The sequence below is a fragment of the Schistocerca piceifrons genome, chromosome 9 (assembly GCF_021461385.2).
Source record: "Schistocerca piceifrons isolate TAMUIC-IGC-003096 chromosome 9, iqSchPice1.1, whole genome shotgun sequence".
Classification (NCBI taxonomy): Eukaryota; Metazoa; Arthropoda; class Insecta; order Orthoptera; family Acrididae; genus Schistocerca; species Schistocerca piceifrons.
The window spans coordinates 160,064,552-160,091,321 of record NC_060146.1 but is presented as its reverse complement, the minus strand read 5'-3'; the positions used below and the strand labels follow the sequence as shown (position 1 = coordinate 160,091,321).

The window sequence follows — 26,770 nt, the reverse complement described above, 5'->3', positions numbered from 1 at the left end:
TGGAGGTTAGCGTACTTTATTGGCGGTGTACCTTTCCTCGTCGTGTTGATGCTGTCCGACATGGCGGGTAGTTCGACAGCCTCTTGTATTGTACTGTGCATATTTTTTTGGTTCTAGCGTTTCCTTCGGCCCCGGTGTTTTCTGAAGATGTAGTGCTGTCTGTCTCTTCACCCTGGCCTAAAACATTCCATCGTTGTACCGGTGATCGGACGTTAGCCGGATTGGTTAGTCGGTCGGTCGGCACTTAAGCTGCCCCTAGTTTGAGTTGCCGTCATGTTACGTGAGTGTCTCACCTTATGTTTGAGTTACCTTTCCAGGCCGAACCTTGGCACCCTTCCTGAGAACCGCTTGTCCTGATTCCTTAGACCGTGTTTGTTTTAAGGATATCTGTAATTTCCTAATTATTGTTGGTGTGGCCTTCAGCCGACCAATAATTTCACTTCTTTCGTGATAAGGCCTTCAGCCGTTTTACAGTAATTTTTTTTTAAGCAAACTTGTTTTAAAGGCAAGGTATTTATTTTAAAGGTGCTATTTGGCTTGAAATTGTTTGTGGCCTTCAGCCGAGTAATAATTTCACTTCCTTTTTTCCCTGTGATAAGGCCTTCAGCCGTCATACAGTCAATTGTGTTCTTTTAAGAGATTGTTTTAAAATTTTAATTTCTTTAAATAAAGTTTAGGCCTACGTATTTGTTGTACAATCGAGAGTAACTGATTACGGCCCCGTGCACAACCGTAACCTTATCCTGCCCCATCTTGAGAATCCAGCTCTGAACTATCAGAAGCGTGTTTCCCTCTGAGGGAAGGATTCTATCGATGATTTTTACACCAGACCATCACAATCAAGGGATTTCTGTCATCAGACCTTTTTACCGACGAAGCAGCCTTTACCAGAACTGGCACCATCAGTCCGTATAATAGTCATCTGTGGGCTACAGACAATCCTCGGGGAATGGTTCAGGTAATAATAATGAGCGTATGGCATTGGTGGCCGGGAGACCCCTCTCGCGGCGGTTCGGCCGCTGCTCCAGATGTTCTTTAACGCCACTACGGCGACTTGCGAGTGAATGAGGATGAAATGATGATGAAAGACACATAACACCCAGTCATCTCGAGGCAGGCCCCGCCGGGAATCGAACCCGGGACCCCGTGCGCGGGAAGCGAGAACGCTACCGCAAGACCACTAGCCGCGGACCTGGTTGAGGTGTCTCATCAGCATCGGTTCAGCATCAATGTGTGGGCAGGGATTCTTGGTGGCCACATACTTGGACCTGTTATTATTCCACAACGCCTCGACAGAGGAAAGTAACTGCATTTCTGGATTTCCTGCGGAATAATCTGCCTGGCTATACGACAGGATATATGGTTTCTGCGTGACGGAGCACCACCCCACTTTCGCATTACAGTTCGCCGACGCCGTAATATCTTCCCCGGACGTTAGACACGACACAAGGGCCCTGTAGCATGGCTTACTAGATGATCGGACTTAAAACCCCTGGATTTTTATTTCTGAGGGCACCTGAGCCACTTGCTTACGTGCAGATCCTTCAACAACGTGTTCACGACACCTGTGACGCTATTCGAAGAGAGGCCGGAATGTGCAAAAGAGTGAGGCAATTCATAATGCGACCTGTGAAAGCGTGCATTGTATCCCATGGAGGCTACTTAGAACATTTGTAGTGATGTGGATGCGATGTAGCTCTGTACTGTGTTCCGGGACGACTTGTTGACGTTGCACGCACGCCGTCCATTTGTGTTCATAGGTCCCTTTCTTCCCCCCAGTGAGGAATCCGTCCCTGCAGTTGGTCCTTTTTATTAATGTTCATCCTATACAGGGTGAAAAGTATTTAAACCGACAAACTCTGGGAGGTTGTAGGGGACATCAAAACAAATATTTTTCCCTAACGTCATTTTTCCTATGAGGAGTATTTAAACCAGTAGAGGTAGATTTCTCTGGCGACAAATTAATTAAACCAACAAACACTTTTTCATTTTTTATGACCAAGAGACCACATATCAACACAACCCAGTTTTCTTTACAGTAGATTTTCAAAAATGCCTCCACTGACACGTAAACAAAGGTAACACCGCCGGATCATGTTCTGTCTGACACGGGCAAAAACCCAAGGAGCATCCTGAATTGCTCCTGATGCTGCTACTATCCGGGCAACCAGATCCTCTTCTGATGCAACAGGAGTTGCGTAAGCAAGGTTGCGGATTCTCCTCACACAAAAAAGTCCACAGGGGACATATCTGGGGATCGAGCAGGCCATGGTACAGGGCCACTTCCGCCAATCCACGTTTCTGGGAACCGTCGGTCCAGGAATCGACGCACATGACGACTGAAATGTGCCGGCGCCCCGTCATGTTGGAACCACATGCGTTGTCTTGTAAGGAGCGGGACGTCTTCCAGCAATTCTGGCAATGCTCTGGCGAGAAAATTGTAATAGTGCCTGCCATTTAATGGCCTAGGTAGCAGATACGGCCTAATTAAACAGTCCCCAACAACACCGAACCACACATTACCGCACTTTAGAGCGCTAGTAACTGTGGCATGTGGGTTAACCTCACTCCAAACATGCGAATTGTGCATGTTGAAGACTCCATCATGCCCGAACGTTGCTTCGTCGGTAAACAACACAGAGGATGGAAATGTAGGACGCATTTCACACTGTTCCAGGTACCACTGCGAAAACTGTGCTCTGGATGGATAATCAACTGGTTCCAGGATGTGGACATGGACGTAACAATTGCTCTCGAAGGACTGTTCTTAAATTCGTCTGATTCGTCCCCATGTTACGTGCAATTGCACGGGTGCTGAATGAAGGATCCCGCTCCACATGCCGCAAGCCAGTTTCCTCAAATTGCAGCGTTCTTACCGTGCGATGGCGTCCCTGTACAGGTAATCTGCAAAATGGTCGTATGATGCGGGATACGGCGATTAGGATATTGTTATTGATAAACCCGCTGTGCAGCTCGTCCGTTGTGGTGCACTACGTAGTGCGCACCAACCATATCAGTGTACTCACTCCAGGTGTATCGCTGCACTAGTAAACAGAGACAATGCACTACTACACAGGTGGACAGCAGTTGGCTGCAACTGAAGAGCGTAATACGGCCCCCACTGGTTTAAATAATCCTCATAGGAAAAAAATGGCATTTGGGGAAAATATTTGTTTTGATGTCCCACACAACCTCCCAGAGTTTGTCGGTTTAAATACTTTTCACCCTGTATAAAACATAAATCAGTGAGAGTAGAGGCACAGTGAACACAGAGAGCACCGCAACTAGGTGAGGCAGAGGCAGAGGCAGAGGATACGTACGGCGGTGCTGGAGCGGTGGTCCCTGGAGAGGCCGAGGCCCAGCGCGCTCTGGGCCAGGTGGTTCCTCAGCAGCTCCAGCTGCGCGTTGCACTTCTGGTTCTGCTCGCGCAGGTGCTGGTTCTGCTCCTCCAGCTGAAACAAGCGCCCAGTTTACGACTGACAACACCATCTGCATGTACGTGTGTGTCTGTGTTCCACAGCAGCTCTCAAATGCCTGCAGCAGTTTCAACCACACTTCTTGCGTTTATCTGGAAAAGTATACTGTTGTGGTAACACACTGATTATAGTGAGGACGTGAAGATGAACACACGAAATATAGTAGAAAATGATTGATATCACTGTTAAATCCTTAGTTTCTGGAGTGCCTGGTACAACCAGTGACAGTTCTGATGGTGTTCCATCTGTACACGTGAGACGATTGCAACGCAGAGGTCACATGTGAAGTATAACTCCGCAGTACTGGGAGCGATGTCAACCAAATTTGGTGACATATGACTTTGTATGAAAAAAAAAACGTAAAGTGAGGATATGAAACCCCTAGCAGTGGGGTGGGGTGTCGGAAGGGGTTGACACTAAGCATAACTCTGGAAAACACACACACACACACACATGTATTGAGGGTGTTTCACAATTAATGTTACACACTTCTAGAGCTTGTAGAGGGGACTTAGTACATCAAGAATCCATGTCCGGAAATGTCATCCAACGATGCTACAGAGAGTCAGGATTATAGGTTTCGGCGCGTGTAAATGTATGCATATAAACGGCGATTCTTTTTAAGTAGACTTAATGCTGGTTCGCATGCCTTGCTGAGGTTACAGCCGCAATCTTGGTTGATGAGTCCGTCCCTGGTACGAATTTCGATAAAACACCAGCATTATTGGGAAGTGTCAAAGACGATCTCGGTTTGCGGAAGGCCAGCATATACCAGATTCTCTGTCAGTACGGGAAGACTTATACTGGATAGACAGTACGCGTCATCGAAGACCGTTTCCGAGAACATCAGAGGCACACTCGACTTAGATACCCCAACAAGTCGGCGGTCGCACAGCAATGTTTGTCCGAAAATCACGAAATGGACTACCAACATACCAGGGTCTTGGCACAGACATCTAAATACTGGGACAGCGTCGTTCGAGAGGCTATCGAAATGTTACAAAGTTTCAAGAATGATGGAGATGAGTACATGTTTCAATTTGAGGTAAGGTTGCCTGGTCCGAAACGAACGAGTCTAAAGTTACAAACGAAAATCATTCTGATACCTCTGACAGTGGAATACGTGCATCGATACTGTTGTTACTAAGTTTGTATGGTAGGTAACTTTCAGAGGTTGTAGTATGGAGCAAGACAAGAAACAATTTCCAGTAAATATGAGCCCTAAAATGCACAACTACGGAGCTATGAGCACGTGTTCATCTTCGCTAATGTGTAACACATCTCCTCTATTGCACAAGTGCTCATAGCTCGTAAGGTATGCAATTTAAGACCCAATATTTACTAGACATTTTTCTTGTTTTGATCCATACCGACACTCTGAAGGTTGCCTACCCTACAACTTTAGCAACAGCAGTATCAGTACGTGTATTCCACTGTCAGAGGTCTCAGAATGCTTTTCGCTTATAACTTCGGGTAGTACGTTTCCAGGGGCCCTTACACCAAATTAATACATTTATACTTCTCCACCACCCTTCAAAGTTCGTAACATCATCACGGAACCATCCTGTATATACACTTACATCTACAGGCACCGGCGCCTATAACTTTGATGCTCTGTAGCGTCTTTGAATGATGTTTCCGGCCATGGGTTCCTATGTAAAACTTGATCTACTAAGTCCCCTCTACAATTTCTAGAAGTGTGTAACATGAATCGTGAATCACTCTGTATATGCACATCCTTTTTTTTTTGTATACAGATTACATCTAGCCGGCCGCGGTGGTCTCGTGGTTCTAGGCGCTCAGTCCGGAACCGCGCGACTGCTACGGTCGCTGGTTCGAATCCTGCCTCGGGCATGGATGTGTGTGATGTCCTTTGGTTAGGTAGGTTTAAGTAGTTCTAAGTTCTAGGGGACTGATGACCACAGACGTTAAGTCCCATAGTGCTCAGAGCCATTTGAACCATTTTTTTGATTACATCTAAATCTACATTTCTACTACGCAAGCTCACCCAACGGTGTGTGGCGGAGGGCACTTTACGTGCCACTGTCATTACCTCCCTTTCCTGTTTCACTCGCGTATGGTTCGCGGGAAAAACGACTGCCTGAAAGCCTCCGTGAGCGCTCGAATCTCTCTAATTTTACATTCGTGATCTCCTCGGGAGGTATAAGTAGGGGGAAGCAATATATTCGATACCTCATCCAGAAACGCACCCTCTCGAAACCTGGACAGCAATCTACACCGCGATGCAGAGCGCCCCTCTTGCAGAGTCTGCCACTTGAGTTTGCTAAACATCTCCGTAACACTATCACGCTTACCAAATAACCCTATGACGAAACGCGCCGCTCTTCTTTGGATCTTCTCTATCTCCTCTGTCAACCCGACCAAGTACGGATCCCACACTGATGAGCAATACTCGAGTATAGGTCGAACGAGTGTTTTGTAAGCCACCTCCTTTGTTGATGGACTACATTTTCTAAGGACTCTCCCAATGAACCTCAACCTGGCACCCGCCTTACCAACAATTAATTTTATATCATCATTCCATTTCAAATCGTTCCGTACACATACTCCCAGATATTTTACAGAAGTAACTGCTACCAGTGTTTGTTCCGCTATCATATAATCACACAATAAAGGATCCTTCTTTCTATGTATTCGCAATACATTATATTTGTCTATGTTAAGGGTCAACTGCCACTCCCTGCACCAAGTGCCTATCCGCTGCAGGTCTTCCTGCATTTCGCTGGAATATTCTAATGCTGCAACTTCTCTGTATACTACAGCATCTTCCACGAAAAGCCGCATGGAACTTCCGACACTATCTACTAGGTCATTTATATATATTAAGAAAAGAGAGTTAGTGCAAGAATGCAATGTATGAACTTTTAAAAACATACGTATTCTAAGTTTGGTTTTACACTACACGGCTTTCATCACTTTTCCTGTCTAATATAAGCAGCGCATAAACAAGTAAGTGTGTACCACTGGCTATTGAACCAGTTACGAGTATTATTATTATTATTATTATTATTTATTAGCAAAATAATGTTTATTTATTTACAATCGTTATCTAGAGAGCAAGCTTCCTTATTACCATAAACACAAATAAAGCCTGTCAAAACTGGCACTGGAGCACTTGTCACAACCACGGGCAAATCATTTGTATTTGTACAACTGTTTCACAGTTTCATCACTGACAGTATGCTAACGGGATACGAACTGGCGAGAACCGTTTTAGAGGGTCAACCTCCGATATTCAGGCATCTCGGTCAATTACACTACTGGCCATTAAAATTGCTACACCAAGAAGAAATGCAGATGATAAACGGGTATTCATTGGACAAATATACGAGAGCAGTTCAATAAGTAATGCAACACATTTTTTTTTCTGAAACAGGGGTTGTTTTATTCAGCATTGAAATACACCAGGTTATTCCCCAATCTTTTAGCTACACAACACTATTTTTCAACGTAATCTCCATTCAATGCTACGGCCTTACGCCACCTTGAAATGAGGGCCTGTATGCCTGCACGGTACCATTCCACTGGTCGATGTCGGAGCCAACGTCGTACTGCATCAATAACTTCTTCATCATCCGCGTAGTGCCTCCCACAGATTGCGTCCTTCATTGGGCCAAACATATGGAAATCCGACGGTGCGAGATCGGAGCTGTAGGGTGCATGAGGAAGAACAGTCCACTGAAGTTTTGTGAGCTCCTCTCGGGTGCGAAGACTTGTTTCAAATGGCTCTGAGCACTATGGGACTCAACTGCTGAGGTCATTAGTCCCCTACAACTTAGAACTAGTTAAACCTAACTAACCTAAGGACATCACAAACATCCATGCCCGAGGCAGGATTCGAACCTGCGACCGTAGCGGTCTTGCGGTTCCAGACTGCAGCTCCTTTAACCGCACGGCCACTTCGGCCGGCCGCGAAGACTTGTGTGAGTTCTTGCGTTGTCATGAAGAAGGAGAAGTTCGTTCAGATTTTTGTGCCTACGAACACGCTGAAGTCGTTTCTTCTATTTCTGAAGAGTAGCACAATACATTTCAGAGTTGATCGTTTGACCATGGGGAAGGACATCGAACAGAATAACCCCTTCAGCGTCCCAGAAGACTGTAACCATGACTTTACCGGCTGAGGGTATGGCTTTAAACTTTTTCTTGGTAGGGGAGTGGGTGTGGCGCCACTCCATTGATTGCCGTTTTGTTTCAGGTTCGAAGTGATGAACCCATGTTTCATCGCCTGTAACAATCTTTGACAAGAAATTGTCACCCTCAGCCACATGACGAGCAAGCAATTCCGCACAGATGGTTCTCCTTTGCTCTTTATGGTGTTCGGTTAGACAACGAGGGACCCAGCGGGAACAAACCTTCGAATATCCCAACTGGTGAACAATTGTGACAGCACTACCAACAGAGATGTCAAGTGGAGCACAGAGTTGTTTGATGGTGATCCGTCGATCATCTCGAACGAGTGTGTTCGCACGCTGCGCCATTGCAGGAGTCACAGCTGTGCACGGCCGGCCCGCACGCGGGAGATCAGACAGTCTTGCTTGACCTAGCGGTGATGATGACACACGCTTTGCCCAACGACTCACCGTGCTTTTGTCCACTGCCAGATCGCCGTAGACATTCTGCAAGCGCCTACGAATATCTGAGATGCCCTGGTTTTCCGCCAAAAGAAATTCGATCACTGCCCGTTGTTTGCAACGCACATCCGTTACAGACGCCATTTTAGCAGCTCCGTACAGCGCTGCCACCTGTCGGAAGTCAATGAAACTATACGAGACGAAGCGAGAATGTTTGAAAATATTCCACAAGAAATTTCCGGTTTTTTCAACCAAAATTGGCCGAGAAAAAATGTGTTGCATTACTTATTGAACTGCCCTCGTATTATACTAGAACTGACATGTGAGTACATTTTCCCGCAATTTGGGTGCATAGATCCTGAGAAATCAGTACCCAGAATAACCACCTCTGGCCTTGATACGCCTGGCCATTGAGTCAAACAGAGCTTGGATGGGGTGTACAGGTACAGCTGCCCATTAAACTTCAACACGATACCACAGTTCATCAAGAATAGTGACTGGCGTGTTGTGGCGAGCCAGTTGCTCGGCCACCAGTGACCATACGTTTTCAATTGGTGAGAGATCTGGAGAATGTGCTGGCCAGGGCAGCAGTCGAACGTCTTCTGTATTCAGAAACGCCCGTACAGGACCTGCAACATGCGGTCCTGCATTATCCTGCTGAAATGCAGGTTTTCGCAGGGATCGAATAAAGGGTAGAGCCACGAGTCGTAACGCATCTGAAATGTAACATCGGCTGTTCAAAGTGCCGTCAATGCGACCAAGAGGTGACCGAGAAGTGTAACCAATGGTACCCCATACCATCACGCCGGGTGATACGCCAGTATGGCGATGACGAATAAACGCTTCCAATGTGCGTTCACCGCGATGTCGCCAAACACGGATCCGACCATCATGATGCTGTAAACAGAACCTGGATTCATCCGAAAAAATGACGTTTTGCCATTCGTGCACCCAGGTTCGTCGTTGAGTACACCATCGCAGGCGCTCTTGTGTGTGATGCAGCGTCAAGCGTAACCGCAGCCATGGTCTCCGAGCTGATAGTCTGCGGCTGCAAGCATCGTCGAACTGTTCGTGCAGATGGTTGTTGTCTTGCAAACGTCCCCATCTGTTGACTCAAGGATCGAGACGTGGCTGCACAATCCGTTACAGCCATGCGGATATGATGTCTGTCATCTCGACTGCTAGTGATACGAGGCCGTTGGTATCCAGCACGGCGTTCCGTATTACCCTCCTGAACCCACAGATTCCGTATTCTGCCAATAGTCATTGGATCTCTAGCAACGCGAGCAGCAGTGTCGCGATACGATAAACCGGAATCGCGATAGGCTACAATCCGACCTTTATCAAAGTCGGAAACGTGATGGTACGCATTTCTCTTCCTTACACGAGGCATCACAACAACGTTTCACCAGGCAACGCCGGTCAACTGCCGTTGTGTATTAGAAATCGGTTGGAAACTTTCCTCATGTCAGCACGTTGTAGGTGTCGCCACGGGCGCCAACGTTGTGTGAATGCTCTGAAATGCTAATCACTTGCATATCACAGCATCTTCTTCCTGTCTGTTAAATTTCCCGTCTTTAGCACGTCGTCTTCATGGTGTAGCAATTTTAATGGCCAATAGTGTTCATGAAAATTGTTTTCATGTCTCGTATTCATATCGTGCAAATTACAGCTCATCTGATGGTTCAGATAGCTCTGATCACTATGGGACTTCCCTAACTAACCTCAGGACATCACACACACCCATACCCGAGGCAGGATTCGAACCTGTGACCGTAGCGGTCGCGCGGTTCCAGACTGTAGCGCCGAGAACCGTTCGGCCACCTCGGCCGGCCAGCTCATCTGAAACTGGTTTTTATTATCAGCAACAAAACCCATTAAGGGATAAATGTATTAGGAAGTAAGTGTAAGGACTCCAAGGTAATTAAAAAGTCTTCTGCAAGATTTCCAGTTTTCTGCTTCAGCCGGCCGCTGTGGCTTAACAACTCTACAATGGGATGTACCCTCCGCCATGCACCTGACGGTGGTTTCCAGAGTATGAATGTAGGTCACTTGCCCGTCTTCTTTCTCACAGCAGCGGTGTTTTTCTGGATCAATAACGGATTCTGCTCGATCGTCACGGAACTCATCAGTGACGTAAACGGGACCACTACGAAATGCTGCAAGCCAATTTCGATCAGTATTTTCTGAAGGTGATTGATCTTCAAAAGTCGAAAGGAGCGACGAAAGGCACTGTTGCTAAGTCATCGAACAAAAACCTTCACGCTGCTTGTAAATCTGCTGGCTCAGTTTTTGAGCTGTTATTGGTTGCCGGCCGCGGTGGTCTAGCGGTTCTAGGCGCTCAGTCCGGAACCGCGCGACTGCTACGGTCGCAGGTTCGAATCCTGCCTCGGCCATGGATGTGTGTGGTGTTCTTAGGTTAGGTAGGTTTAAGTAGTTCTAAGTTCTAGGCGACTGATGACCACAGATGTTAAGTCCCATAGTGCTCAGAGCCATTTGAACCATTTTTGTTACTGGTTTGACAATAACAAACGACAAATTTGAAAACAATGGCGCTATCATGTGCAACATTTCATTTGCAACAATGAGCGACGGATCACAGCAATCCAGCTATCGACCGCCTGATCGCTCGTAATTCGCAAGCGATCTGATGATTCGGCAATGTGTATGCCGTTAACTGTTTGTGACTGTGATTCACAGTCATGTAATATCTTTTAAACGACATTACGGTCGCCCACCTTTGCAACTTGGGCCATGTGGCCGTTGCCAAATATAGTACCGCGAAAATTGTACTTGAACATATTATATCGAAACTGAATTATCATGTGTCGTCTTCATGTCCATATGATGATGAGAACCCATACTCCAAGGAGCGTGGGGGACGATGCAGGAGACCCGCACCGCCGTACTAGACAAGGTCCTAGCGGAGGGGGTTTTCCATTGCCATCCTCCGAGTGTAATAGAGAAGAACGATGATAATGAAGACGACACAACAACACCCAGTCATCTCGAGGCAGGAAAAATCCCTGACCTCGCCAGGAATCGAACCCGGATCCCCATGCGCGGGTAGCGATAACTCTACCGCAAGACCACGAGCTGCAGTCATGTCCATATGCACGTTGTTTAATGTTACCATTGATGCAGATCTTTTATAAATCACATGCACACTGTATTAATGCTGTTAATACACTGAACACGTATAGTCATTTCATCTCTCCCTCAGACAATTTACATCAAGAATGGGCGAGCCAGCAGCATTGCTATTTATAATATTTTTGCAGACACAGTGAGGCTGCAAAGCCATTTCGTACTACACCGTTTCAAAAGTGTTAGTTACCAGCAGAATAGTAAACCATTGCTAAACGTAAAGACAGGCGAAGCACTTTGGAGATTTTCGGTCGCGCCTAACCTGGGATGGCGGCCGATGTGGTTCGTCTGTAAGATCCGAGCTGGTTCGGCAGTCCCCGAGGACATTACATATTGTCTGCCGCGATCGATATCAGTTAAGACTTAATTAGCAGTGCCTGGTTTTGGGACATATAATTGAGAACTAGTTTGAGAGTAATTACGCGGATCCGCAGCTCATTATTTTGTTTATCTCCTATGAAAGTACGAAGAATGTAAATCATTCGTGATTCGTAAAGTGGACTACAATTGTGAAGTTCCTCCTACTCTACTAATAAAAAGCGAATGGCAATCCGTACAAAAAAATTCAAAATTTATTTTTACAATACCAGTTCCCCGTCAACAGTTTATTACAGCCTCATGAAAACACTCACGACATATCCTATGTTTTTCTCTGCCTCGTGATGACTGGGTGCTGTGTGATGTCCTTAGGTTAGTTAGGTTTAAGTAGTTCTAAGTCTATGGGACTGATGACCATAAATGTTAAGTCCCATAGTGCTCAGAGCCATTTGAACCATATCCTATGTTCTGTTTTCTGCAAGGGGGACAACAAATGTAGAAGGCTGCAGAATGGTGAACATAATTCAGTAGTAATGTATTCCACTCAGAGCGGTGGAAGCAACTAGGCCCCCTTTCTCTCTCTCTTTCTCTCTCTCTCTGTCTCTTTCTGGTCGTAACTTGTGTTCCAAAAATGAACAGCACAGAGACAGAAGTGATGACACTTTCTCCAGGACCTGACTATCATTATGCAGGACAATGCTGAAGCACGTACAGTGCAAGCTGTTATAGATTTGTTTGACTGATGGGGCTGCCAAGTGCTATACCACCTACTGCATTCTCCTGACTTAAGCCCTCGTAACTTAAACTCGATTTCTAAACTGAAGGAAACACTTCACGGCATTCGCTTCAAAACTGCTACAAATTCGTCGGGCAATAGACCGCGCCTCTCGAACTGTCAACACAATTGTCACTGCTAAGAGTATCCTACATGGCTGGCAACGGGTTATACACGATGCTGGTGACTACTTTGAAGGTCAGTAACACTTTGAAACACGTATCTATTTTGTACGAGCTGTAAATAAATAGTTGCCACTATTAAAGTTTCAACCCTCGTACATTTAAACTGCGATGGTTATAAAATCAAGCCTTACAGAAGAATTCTAGGATCCGAGGAACGTGGATGGCGATGCTCTACTAAAAATTTGCAGTGTTCTGTTAAATTATTTACAGTAGACGGGGAAAACTTATTTTTGCGTTTGGAAGGCACTCATGACCACACAACAATGGCAGAACACTTGCTGAACAGACGAATGTTATCGGATTTCCTGAAAACAAAAGACGAAGCTTTGGATGAAAGACCAACAAAGATTCTGTGAGTTTACCTTCACGTTTTCGATGGCCAGGTGGCAATATGCCCCACGTAGGGACTTCATAATTCACGTTTGCTATGATATGAAGACGGCAATATAACTTTGCTGAAACTAAAGATATGTATATCAACTGTGATGTAGGAAACAATACTTTTATTTTAGATTCATTTCTTTACATTAATATGAAATGGTTCTTTTTTCAAAAAAGCCGGCCGGAGGGGCCGTGCGGTTCTAGGCGCTACAGGCTGGAACCGAGCGACCGCTACGGTCGCAGTTCGAATCCTGCCTCGGGCATGGATGTGTGTGATGTCCTTAGGTTAATTAGGTTTAATTAGTTCTAAGTTCTAGGCGCCTGGTGACCTCAGAAGTTAAGTCGCATAGTGCTCAGAGCCATTTGAACCATTTTTTTAAACTTGTTAATATTGAACGATAAACGGGCATAATTAGTAATTTTAAAAACATAGCACAGTAAAAGTTATTTCTAAAATTACGTTATTCCTAAAATTAGCTATACATCATTCACACTACCAAGGGTTGTATTTGCTTAAGACACAAACCTTAAACAAACTATAGCTTTTTAAATTTTCACGAACATTTTTTTTCTCTGTATTTCATGTGGGGAAAAATACGACCACTTGGTTTGGTTTCTATGTACAAAGACCAGAACAGTAAGCACAGGTTAGTTGTTGCCATTTCATCTCTAGGCTAAGCTACTTTTACGATGTTCCTGACTTGTTTGCTGACCTTGTCAGCATATAGGCACAAGACCAAAATCTCACCAAATTTCCCGATTACGCAATTGAAAATTACATCGATGATGAAGAAGATGCGGTATTTCCTCCTCACATTTGGATACCCAATTGAGCAGACTACGCTTCCTTATGGAGAAGCTTGTGAGAGCTTTAATTCCTGTTTCAATGTTTCGCGTGAATACTCTCACCCATGCATCTTCAAGTTTGGGAAAAGCCTAAGGCATGAACAAACTGATAACTACATAAGAATTAACTCTGCAAAAAATGGTAACATAGAATCCCTACAACAAAAATTAAATTAGCCGGCCGGTGCGGCCGAGCGGTTCTAGGCGCTTCAGTCTGGAACCGTGCGACCGCTGCGATCGCAGGTTCAAATCCTGCCTCGGGCATGGATGTGTGTGATGTCCTTAGGTTAGTTAGGTTTAAGTAGTTGTAAGTTCTAGGGGACTGATGACCTCAGATGTTGAGTCCCATAGTACTCAGAGCCATTTCAACCATTTGAAAAATTAAATTAACTCAGAAGTGGTGAAATTGGTAACTCATCATTTATAAAGTGCGTTTTATACAAAGCGATCGAGAGCAGAACATAAGATAAAACGAATGCAGTTTTCAGGAAATATTTTTGTACGTGAAATTTGTAATGAAGTTTTTGTGTTTATGTATAACTTGTTTTGTTTTGTATCTTGTTTATTGGTCCAGCATTTACAGTATTCTTTAAGAATTCTGTAAAAAGAAACGGAGGTTGCGGACTTGCTACGTCCAGATTTGGAAGAGTTTGCAGTGTGTGTGTGTAGTTGGTCCGCCACAGCAGGTGGAAGTTACCGAGTTCGTGCGTGCCGCTCAGGGTGCGGTTTGGGAACAGCTGCCGCTTTCGACTGTTTCGTTTTCCACTACCGGGCACAGAGCAGAGAAGTAAGTTCTGCGATCTGCGCAAGCAGGTAGAAGTTGCCGTGTTCGGGAGCGCCGCTTCACACGTAACCAGTTGTAAGCGGGCAGGACTGTGGTGGGGCAACCTACCTGCTATTCAGCTTACTGGATTGGGCAGACTACATTGTATTACTTGCCAGTTTTATTGAAAACGTCGTGAGGACAGTTTTAGTTACTAAATCACTCGTCACTTGACTAAATCTGCTTTCTTTGAACTTCCTTGCCGGCCGTGGTGGTCGAGCGGTTCTAGGCGCTGCAGTCTGGAACCGCGTGACTGCTATGGTCGCAGGTTCAAATCCTGCCTTGGGCATGGATGTGTGTGATGTCCTTAGGCTAGTTAGGTTTAAGTATTTCTAAGTTATAGGGGACTGATGACCTCAGATGTTAAGTCCCTAGTGCTCAGAGCCATTTGAACCATTAGAACTTCCTCGATGTACTCCGTTAACCCTACATGGTAAGGGTCTCAGACCGCGCAGCAGTACTCAAAAAGAGGACGGACAAGCGTAGTGTTGGCAGTGTCTTTAGTAGATCTGTTGCATCTTCTAAGTGTTCTGCCAATAAACCTTTCGCCTTCCCCGCAACATTTTCTGTGTGTTCCTTCCAATTTAAGTTGTTCGTAATTGTAATACCTAGGTATTTAGTTGAATTTACGGCTTTTAGATTAGACTGATTTATCGTTTAACCGAAGTTTAATGAATTCCTTTTAGCACTCATGTGGATGATATCACACTTTTCGTTATTTAGGGCCAACAGCCAATTTTCGCACCATTCAGATATCTTTTCTAAATCGTTTTGCAGTTTGTTTCGATCTTCTGATGACTTTGGTAGGCGATAATCGACAGCATCATCTGCAAACGACCTAAGACGGCTGCTCAGTTCGTCTCCTAAATCCTTTATATAGATAAGGAACACCAAAGGACCTTTAACATTACCTTGGGGAACGCCAGAAGTCATTTCTGTTTTACTCGATGACTTTCCGTAAGTTACTATGAACTGTAACATCTCTGACAGGAAATCATGAATCCAGGCTCATAACTGAGCACGCAATCTGACTGCAAGTCGCTTGTGATGTGCGGTGTCGAAAGCCTTATGGAAATATAGAAATACGGTATCGGTTTGAAATCACTTGTCGATAGCGCTCACAGCTCACATGTGTAAAGAACTACTTCTGTTTCACAGGAACGGGGTTTCTGAATCCATGTTGACTACGCGTCAACAGACTGTTCTCTCCGAGGTTATTCGTAATGTTCGAACGCAGTACATGTTCAAAATTTGTGCTGCATATCGACGTTAATGATATAGGCCTTTGCCTTTCTCGAATATCCGTGTGACCTGTGCAGCTTTCCAGTCTTTCGGTATGGATCTTTCGTCGAGCGAGCGGTTGTATGTGATTGTCAAGTATGGAGCATGAGTATACTGTTTCCTTTTGACTGCCTCACGCTGTACTTCAAAAGGTGTTCGAAGTTACCTGTTTTTCTGTTGGACAGTGTTTCGGTTTGAGAAAATAAGTAATTTTGATCTCGAAGTAAATTTTGCTGTCGCTGCACCACGACGCATCACGGAACCAAACACAGTCAGGAGGCGGAGGTGTGCCGTCCCCAGTGGAAATATTGCAAAAAACTCGAACGTGATATTTAAAAACAAATAAAGTGGACGTCGAGATTTTATCTATATTATATTGTGTGTGAATACTGACCGCTCTGGGGGTACATAATTTTTCCAACGTTTGTTATAATTATTATTATTATATAAAATACTGAAGAGACTGTCGATTGCAAAGAGTAATGAATACAGATCACACAAACAATGGACATTTAATCTGAAGGAGAACTGTGTTCAATTGTCTTCTTTTATCAGTTCGCTCTCTCTCTTGTATGCCGTATTGGTTCGCTGCTGTTGAATGTAAGGTCAATTGTGCTATTAATCTGATAATATATTAGTTTAATGTTATTGTCACTTTTATTTCTAAGAGGTGAGCCTTATCTCATGTCCGCTGCCTTTAAATACCAAGATTCTGAGTAATTTTCAGCGCAACAATTGCAGCCGCCGCTGCAGCCCTAGACGCCACTACGTGGCAATCGTAATTCATAGAACTCGCGGAAGTGAAGAATTCGCCCGCTAAAATTAAAATAAACATTTTCTCCACGGCCGACTGACGCAGCAGAAGCAGACGTAGAAGATGTTCATTTGCAGTTCTTGGCCGAAATCCAGACCCACGACTCAGTTCGTAGCTTAAATGCAATTTATTTCATGATTAGTTCGTGAACAATAAGTTTGCTCAGGATCAATCTTTATTAATCAACCGATGTTTAAAAAAAAGTAATTTCAAATCTCAGCCATTTTAATGAGCCCACCACGTCAAACAATTAATTAATTACCTTCTATATATATATATTTTTTAATTGTTACGCGAGATAAGTAATTTCGATCTCCAAGTAAATTTTGCTGTCGCTGCACCACGACGCAGCACAGAACCAAACACAATCAGAAGGCGGAGGGTAGCGGCAGTAATTATTACTGTGTTGCGCAGTCGTGCTGTGCAAAGCCTGACTACCGGTGTTGTGGGCCAGAATTCAGAACTCACCTCGCGCAGCTTGTTGGTGACCCACTCCTTAATTTTGGCTGCCTTTGCTTCGACTTGCTTCGCGTCCTGAAGACGTAGCTGCCTCTGTGAACACAAGAGAGTACACCTAAATCAGTATAAGTCAGCAAAAGTACATCCTATGACGGAGCATCGTATTTTAGAAATAGTTTCGACTACAAATTATGCGGCATATGCTTCTCTCACGAATCATATCGAAAGCTATTGGTCTTCACCCCCATGTGCAGCAATATTTCTTGGCTTCCGAAAAGCATTTGACTGTGTACCACACTAAAGGTGATCAATAATGCTACAATTACACGGGGTATCAAGCGAAATTTGAGACTGGACTGAAGATTTGTTACTGGGGAGGACGCAGCGTGTTATATTGAATGGAGAGTCAGCGACAGGAGCAGTAGTAACTTCAAATGTGCCCCATGGAAGTGCAATGGGACCAATGGTGGATACAGAAAAACGTCAAGAAGGGGACGCTAAAGATATCTTGAGCTACACATACTTTTACCGTAATAAAAAATAAAGTCACATTCAAAGTTTAAGAAAGTTTTATTTGACCTGATTACACACATGTACAAAGCAATGCTATCTTATAATATAAAAAAGTTACACTTGTGGTTCTCTTCCTTAAATGATGAATTCTGTGCGCCTATTCTTCCTGGCAAATTGGTTAATTACATTGCCAATGGGGCAATCAATGTCAGGGCGAGCGTTCAACAGAGCTAAGCCATTAAGTTGATCCTTCATTGTCGACCTCAGCCATGTCTCTGTACGCCGCAATGTTGAAAAACTTCTTTCTACAGCAGCAATAGATGCAGGTAGACAAACAAATATTTTGTACAGACTGTGCAAAGTAGGATAGTCAGATCTATGACAAACAGACAACGCTTGCATAACTAAATCACCATCTTAAGGGCGTTTAGGTCGTTTGCTTGTATTGAAGAATCTCTCCCTTCAGTCTCTTTTTAATCACAAAACAGTAGAATATTCGCAGGTTTACTGAAACAAATGCCAGACAGAATAACGTATCGAGATCACTAGAATGGCCGCGACTTTTCTCGTCCTATGTGTTAGCTATATATGTGCCAGACAGAAACGTACAGGATACGATGATGCGGGCGCGTGCTACATAGGAAAGTACAGTTAGTCGATAACCTGATTCAGTCGAGCCGACTGTTGAATGTGTAATTTCCAAGAATGATTTCCTATCGAAGTAGCTGGGTCCAAACGATACATATCTAACGTGGATTGTAAATCGATCATGCAACTCCGATGGCGGGCGTTGTGGTCAATCATTTGTGATCATCATTTTTATCTGCTTCCCGTTGTTCCCTTAGTTGTTCTAATTTACATACCTCCGCGAATTATTTGTGAGTTGGTAGGGAAACCCAGGCGATTTATGTCGTTAGTGAGTGGAATGTCTGGTGTTCTTGACGTTTCTTCGGGGAATTCTCTCACATGGAAAAATCTAATTCCATGTTTATCCAGCGTAGAAAATTGTTTGACTTTTTGTCGCAAATATGGAGTACTGCCAGACGAGGGAAGAAGGGACTGTGTAGACTGTGGAAGTGTGTAAAACTTCGTAAGAACAGTTTCGGTGCTGAAATACCGTTACAATTTCACTGCGGGCAGTGTGGAAAACGAACGAGTATCAGGAAGAATACATGATTCGGCTCTTCCAAATTACCCATTCAGATCACCGTAGTGGACTTTAACATGACGACAACACCGACGACGAGTAAGGTAAGTTGTCTCCTTTAAAATTACAAGTATTTTTGTAACGTTCTTGTTTTGTCGTTGCTGTAGTGACCACCGTAAACATACTCATAACGCCCGCCATCAGAGTTGCATGATCGATAAACGAGCGCACGTTCGATATAAACGTTTGGACCCCGCGACTTCGATAGGAAATCTGTCTTGGAAATTACCGAAGAAAAAAACGAACGGATAGCGTGCGGTACGAATGGCGGGGGCGGCGCGGGTGGCAATGCGCGCTCCCCATATGTATCAGCCTTTGATTGGGACCCTTGCTATCCAAGTTGTATATTAATGATCTTGAAGTAAAACATTAAGGGGACCACACCGCGGTTCAGGCCGAAAAAATCGATTTTCGTTTTTCATCATATTTCGATAGATTAAGGTTTTATCTAAGTACTCTGAAAATGATTTTGCTGAAAAAATTTTTTTTCAAGCATTGAAAGAGCATTTTCCCACCACGTGTGTTTATGTGCCACGCCCACTTTTCTGTCACCCACTGTCATCTCTAAGCCATATGGAGATGCCATTATTAGCTAAATATAATGTGTAGGCCATCTAAAACGTTTGGGAACAAGGCTGAGAAAACTAACTGTTGATGTGAGAGGGAAAAAAAAATTAGAAGATGGAAAGTTGTTGACCGGACAGGGTCGGTTAACTAAAACTGAAATAGAAAACTTGCAGGTATACTATGTGTTGTGGATTGGCAGGAGCTAACCCACGGGGTTTGGAGGAAGCTGAAAGGCACGCGTTTAAGCTCCCGCAGGCTGGCGTGAGGTCTGAACAGGTCAAGGAAATGAGTCTAACAAAAAACGTACGTAGCTGCTGGAATACTTAACTTTAATCCATAAATGGTGAACATCGCTCTTGACGGTACATGTTTTACACCATCAATAGTAACTGGTAATGCCAGGTCGTAGCAAATGACGTAGCTGAAGGCTATGCTAGCTATCGTCTCGGCAAATGAGAGCGTAATTTGTCAGTGAACCATCGCTAGCAAAGTCGGCTGTACAACTGGGGCGAGTGCTAGGAAGTCTCTCTAGACCTGCCGTGTGGCGGCGCTCGGTCTGCAATCACTGATAGTGGCAACACGCGGGTCCGACGTATACTAACGGACCACGGCCGATTTAAAGGCTACCACCTAGCAAGTGTGGTGTCTGGTTGTGACACCACACTATGGGCAGGCAACTAGGAGAAATAAAGAAAATCTGGAGGCAACGAAGAGAGATGTTTGGGCCATATTCCTCCATAAGTCCTCTAATGATGATAAGCCATGTCATGGATTGAGTCCATCAGGAGAAAATTCGTGGTGCAAATACAATGGGGCTCAGGTAACTGGAGAATATTATTCTCACCAGCATTCTCTTCCTGCTGCTGTTATTACAGCAGTTAAACCTATTCTCAGAGACTTGGCTCATCCTGACATTCTAAGGAAATGTCTGCATGGGCAGACACAGAACCCAAATGAATGTTTCAGCAGCATAATTTGGAACCACCTTCCTGAAACTGTATTTGTAGGCATGCATACAATGAAACTGGGAGTTCATGATGCTGTTATTACATTCAATTGTGGTAATATGGGAAAGTGTTGGGTACTGAAAAAGCTGGTAATTAATCCTGGTGAAAATATATGATCACTGGGCTGCACCAGTGCGATAAAATGAGGATAGCCAATGCAGACAGGTCTGCAGCTGATATGGCCAAGAAAGCACGACAAACATCCAGGAAGGTGAAAAAGAAGCTGGAAGACCTGCTAGAGGCCAAAGAAGGGCCACCACATGCAGTAGGACAGTTTTAATTAACTGTAAGTATCAATTTTCAAAAGTTTTTTCTTTAAAGTCAATTTCCCACAAACTAAAACATATGCCCCATTATATCAAAAACTATCACAGATAAATGAATGAAATTTCAGAGACTCTGCATAACATAAAAAGCCAGCTCTGGTACTACATTCAGTTATATTCCCCCATTAGGAAGTTCACAAAAAATATTTTCTGCAGAAAAAACTTGATTTTTTTGTTAATAAATTTAAAAAAGTGTTTCTTAAAAACTGTAAAATGGATAAAGTAGATTTTAGTACAGTTGACTCTATTAGCATCATGTAACATACAGTAAAAAATTAAGGTCCTGCATCAAATAGTTATTTTCAGAAATGGGTCAAATACTTGCCTAGATTAACTTGGGTTAGATAGGCAGGGTGTGATCCCCTTAATACACTACTGGTCATTAAAATTGCTACACCAAGAAGAAATTCAGATGATAAATGGGTATTCATTGGATAAATATATTACACAAGAACTGACATGTGATTACATTTCCACGCAATTTGGGTGCATGGAGCCTGAGAAATCAGTACCCAGAACAACCACCTCTGGCCATAATAACGACCTTGATACGCCTGGGCATTGAGTCACAGCTTGGATGCCGTGTACAGGTACAGCTGCCCATGCAGCTTCAACACGATTGCACAGTTCATAAAGAATAGTGACTTGCGTATTGTGACGAGTCAGTTGCTCGGCCACCATTGACCAGACTTTTCAATTGGTGAGAGATCTGGAGAATGTGCTGGTCAGGGCAGCAGTCGAACATTTGCTGTATCCAGAAAGGCCCGTACAGGACCTGCAACATGTGGTCGTGCTTTATCCTGCTGAAATGTAGGGTGTCGCAGGGATCGAATAAGGGGTAGAGCCACGGGTCGTAACACATCTGAAACGTCCACTGTTCAAAGTGGCGTCAATGCGAACAAGAGGTGACCGAGACGTGTAATCAATAGCACCCCATACCATCACGCCAGGTGATATGCCAGTATGGCGATGACGAATACACGCTTCCAATGTGCGTTCACCGCGATGTCGCCAAACACGAATGCGACCATCATGATGCTGTAAACAGACACTGGATTCATCCAAATAAATGACGTGCACCCAGGTTCGTCGTTGAGTACATTATCGCAGGCGCTCCTGTCTGTGATGCAGGGTCAAGGGTCACCGCAGCCAAGTTCTCCGAGCTGACAGTCCATGCTGCTGCAAACGTCGTCGAACTGTTCGTGCAGACGGCTGTCCGCAGCTCGTGGTTGTGCGGTAGCGTTCTCGCTTCCCACGCCCCGGTTCCCAGGTTCGATTCCCGGCGGGGTCAGGGATTTTCTCTGCCTCGTGATGACTGGGTGTTATGTGCTGTCCTTAAGTTAGTTAGGTTTAAGTAGTTCTAAGTTCTAGGGGACTGATGACCATAGATGTTAAGTCCCATAGTGCTCAGAGCCATTTGAACCATTTTTTTTGAACGTCCCCATCTGTTGACTCAGGGATCGAGACGTGGCTGCACGATCCGTTACAGCCATGCGGATAAGATGCCTGTCATCTCGACTGCTCGTGATACGAGGGCGTTGGAATCCAGCACAGCGTTCCGTATTCCCTTCTGAAGCCACCGAAACCCTATTCTGCTAAGAGTGATTGGATCTCGACCAATGCGAGCAGCAATGTCGCGATACGATAAACCGCAATCGCGATAGGCTACAATCCGACCTTAATCAAAGTCGGAAACGTGATGGTCCGCATTTCTCCTCCTTACACGAGGCATCACAACAACGTTTCTCCAGACAACGCCGGTCAACTGGTGTTTGTGTATGAGAAATCGGTTGGAAACTTTCCTCGTGTCACCACGTTGTAGGTGTCGCCACCGGCGCCAACTTTGTGTGAATGCTCTGAAAAGCTAATCATCTGCTATCATAGCATCTTCTTCCTGTGGGTTAAATTTCGCGTCTGTAGCACGTCATCTTCGTGGTGTAGCAATTTTAATGGCCAGTAGTGTAGCAACCTCAGACTTTTCGCTGATGGTGCAGCTATCTTCAGTGAAGTACTGTCTGGATAAAGCTACATACACTGAGGTGGCGAAAGCCGTGGGATACCTCGTAATATCGTAGCGCAGCGGCTCGGAGAGGCATCGACTCAACAACTCCCGTGCGGAAATACTGGCCCATGCTGCAGCTATAGCCGTGTGTAATTGCGGAAGTGTTCCCGGTTGAGTTCTTTGTACACGAATTGACCTCACGATTACGTCCCATAAATGTTCGATGCGATTCATGTCGGACGATCTGGGCGGCCAAATCACTTGCTCTAAGTATCCAGAATGTTCTTGAAACCAGTTGCGAACAGTTGTGGCCCAGTGACATCGTGCATTGTCATCCGAAAAAAATTCATCGTAGTTTGGGAACATGATGTCCATGAGTGGCTGCAAATCGTCTCGAAGTAGCCGAAAATAACCAGTAAATGATCGCTTCAGTTGGGCAGAGGACCCAGCCCATTCCATGTAAACATAGCCCACACCACTATGGAGCCACCACCAACTTCCACAGAGCGTTGTTGACAACCTGGGTCCATGGGTTAGTGAGGTCTGCGCCACAGTCGTACCCTACCATTAGCTCTTACCGTATCAACTGAAGTCGGAACCTATCTGACCTGGCAATCGTTTTCCAGTCATCAGTGTACAACCGATGTTTTCACGATGCCAGGAGAGGCGTTGAAGGCGATGTCGTGCTGCTAGCTAAGGCATTCACGTGGGTCGTATGCTGCCATGGCCCATTCAGGGGAGGTTTACTATCTTTGGCCAGAAAAAAGCATATTGTTTGAGAATTTCATTCTCGGGATGTGATATAGATATCAATGTCCAATTTGATCAAAATTGTTTTTGGTGTTTCCTCTGCAAATTAGAATTTTTTTCGACCGGAAATGTCGAAGAGCAAAGGAAGAAGTGCCGTCGGAACGAAACAAAATTTCGATGTAGACCTCCACGCGCGATATGTCACAGGTCAGCCGGCTCGTCTGAAAGCAAAATTGAGCTGACGTTAGCGAAGTATAAAAGATTCTTTAGGAGTTATACCTCGCTGTTATTTGGAGCATAGGAAATAAAATGGCGGCCATCTGAAAAACATCTATTTTTCGACTTCGTCGGTCAAGTAAAAATATTTATTGGCGATGGATCGGAATAAAAGTGGTGCAACTCCTACATAATTTAGTTAGCTTCGTCGAAAACACAGAATCATGCCAATCGGGTCGGCAGATTTGAAGTTGCCATACCGCGCCATAAAAAAAAAAAGGTCATTTCCAGAAGAAACGCGTTTGAATTTTGGACTACATATAAATGCAATATTATGCAACGTACGTTCAGTCTGCTATTCCGGGTCTATAAACTAGTCCTTCCTCCTCCTCATAGAGGGCGTTCTGCTCGATCTGGGCCATCCTGCGCTGCTCAAGAGCCGCTCGTACGGCCGGTGACAAGCGGTTTTTCGGCCGCTTGAATTCGATGGTCGTCCGAATGCCTGGCGAACTGCGTCGAATCGAGTCCCAGGGTGACGTCCATCGTTGTCATGGTCTTCAGAATTGCTGAATACCCTTCGTTGAAGCTGCTCACTGCCAGGAAAGTCGCGATCTCCACAGTCTTAGCACCAGAACGTCAATGCTTGGGTGCTAACTTCCAAACACACGCGTTCAAACTTTCATTTGAGTTTTGTGTATTTCCTCCCGAGCACAATTACTCGTCCTCCGAAAGAAAAAAACTGGTGCGTGAAAAAGGCCGATTTCAGGTAGGTGCATTTTTTTATTCAACAGCGAATAACAAACATTTCCGTTCCGTATTCAGGAAAACCGATTCAGGGGTGGATTCTTAACACTTTTATGGATCCAAAAATGCAATTTATAAAAATCGAATTTTTGAACCAAGAGATAGTAAACCTCCCCTTGACGCCAAAATTCCCCCCACTGTCCTAACGGATATGTTCGTCATACGTCCCACATTGATTTTTGTGGTTATTTCACACTCAGTGTTACTTGTCTGTTAGCACTGACAACTCTACGCACACGTCGCTACTTTTGCCCGCTACGGTGAAGGTCGTCGGCCAGTGCGTTTTCCGTGGTGAGAAATAATGCCTGCAATTTGGTATTTCAGCACACTTTTGATACTTTGGATCTCGGAATATTGAATTCCCTTACGACTTCCAACACAGAATGTCACAGACGTCTGGTTCCAACTACCCTTCCGCGTTCAAAGTCTGATAATTCTCGTTGTGCGGCCATAATCACGTCGGAAACACTTTCACTTGAATCACCTACGTACAAATGACAATGTCAACGCACCCCCTTTTATACACGATACTACCGGCATCTGTATATGTGCTTATCGCTGCCCCATGACTTTTGTCACCTCAGAGTAAATATACAGTAGGTTCAAATGGCTCTAAGCACTATGGGACTTAACATTTGAGGTCATCAGTCCCCTTAAGAACTTAAACCTAACTAACCTAAGGACATCACACACAGCCATGCCCGAGTCAGGATTCGAATCTGAGAGCGTAGCAGCCGCGTGGTTCCGGACTGAAGCACCTAGAACCGCTCGGCCACAGCGCCCGGCTATACAGCAGGATTCTGATAAGATTTCAAAGTGGTGCAAAGAGCGGCAACTCTTTTAAATGTACAGAATTGTCAAATTGTACACTTCAGAAAACGAAAAAAAGTAATAATTCAGTGATTACAATATCAGTGAGTCAGAACTGAAATCAACTCATGTTACGACGAGATCTGTTCACAAGATTCCGGATCATTTCTAATTTCGCGCCATTCATTTGTTGGAGCGAAATGCGGTTGGCACCCTTGCACACGCCCGTGTTTAGTGTGCAACTGTCGGAAGTTTCATTGTTGTACGTCTGTTATTGTTCAGTGCTGTACTGAGTAGTAGAGTTGGGCAACACGATTATTTTTTCCGATTCGATTCTTACGATTCAATCTCACATTGCGAATCGATTCCTACGATTCGTTCACGATTCATTCTAGTCTGCGATGGCACGATTCTTACGGAATGCACAAGTTCTACATCTTACTCACAGATGGCAGGACATGTTCGAAATTGTCAATGGCGTTAGAATCGAACTCTGTCATGATAAGATATGCCAGAAATAGTTTATTTATGAGTAAACATGCATATGACGTTACAAGTGTGATTCTCGATTTATACGTGTAATGCCTTAATTGATGAAAGGTCACGTTTGATTTGATTGCCTCTATTGTTTTATTTCAGTATGCCAGGAAAGAGGATTTGATTTGTGCGAAAGGTGGTGCAAAATTACGTGGTATGCCAGTTTGGTTGTGTGGCTTGAACGTATCAAACTACAGACGTCTGTTTTATAGTAAAAAAATCTAGCAGCGAGGCAGACGTGGTTTGGCTCATATCATCCTATGTTTTTCTGTGCTAAGATGTCTTTCCAAGTCCACATCACCCTTGTAATTCATAACGCAGCTGACAGCCCTCCCACACAGCAAATTTAGCGTAACTTTCATTTCTTCTAAATACTAAGCGTAGGTATTTTGCTTTTAATTTGTCTGAGAACTTGCCGCTGTCACTACTATTTACGTGAGAAGACGACATAACTCTTAACAGTAGGATTCTATCACATACAGCGACATTACTTCACTAAAATTTAATATGAATCTGAACACGATAACATTCGAAAATTCGAACTTGAAATTATTAATTAAAAAGCTTTTGTTTAAAGACGGTATTACACGGCGATCCGCCAAGAAAGGTAGGTCTATTGGTTAGAGGCTCTATATTCTCTCTTTTTTTTCCCGCGAGTAATATTACGGCCCACGAACTTCGTTTATTCGTTCCGAGCTTCCTTTGTTCACACGCATCCTCCACTTGACTGCCATCTGACGGTCGTAATCATTCGACACAACTCTGCTATCTGCATGATTCGGAAGTTGCCTTCGAAGCATAGCGTACTAAGAATCGATGAATCGTTGGAACTTGGAATCGTCACGACTCGGAAACACGCAATCGTTCTTACGATTCTTTTGAACGACGATTCGTCCGTATCACGATTCGATTCTTACGATTCTTTATTTAGAGT

General features: G+C 44.5%; 1 protein-coding gene across 1 annotated transcript in view; it reads right to left on the bottom strand.

The window, feature by feature from the left end:
• LOC124717037 (uncharacterized protein CG43867) overlaps positions 1-26,770 on the bottom strand; it is a 594,156-nt gene that overhangs the window by 179,849 nt on the left and 387,537 nt on the right. Inside the window, exons 4-5 of the mRNA XM_047243692.1 lie at positions 17,107-17,190; positions 3,321-3,452 (exon numbers count right to left, since the gene is read on the bottom strand). Coding sequence (XP_047099648.1) covers positions 3,321-3,452; positions 17,107-17,190 — 216 coding nt within the window. The remainder of the gene's footprint in view (positions 1-3,320; positions 3,453-17,106; positions 17,191-26,770) is intronic.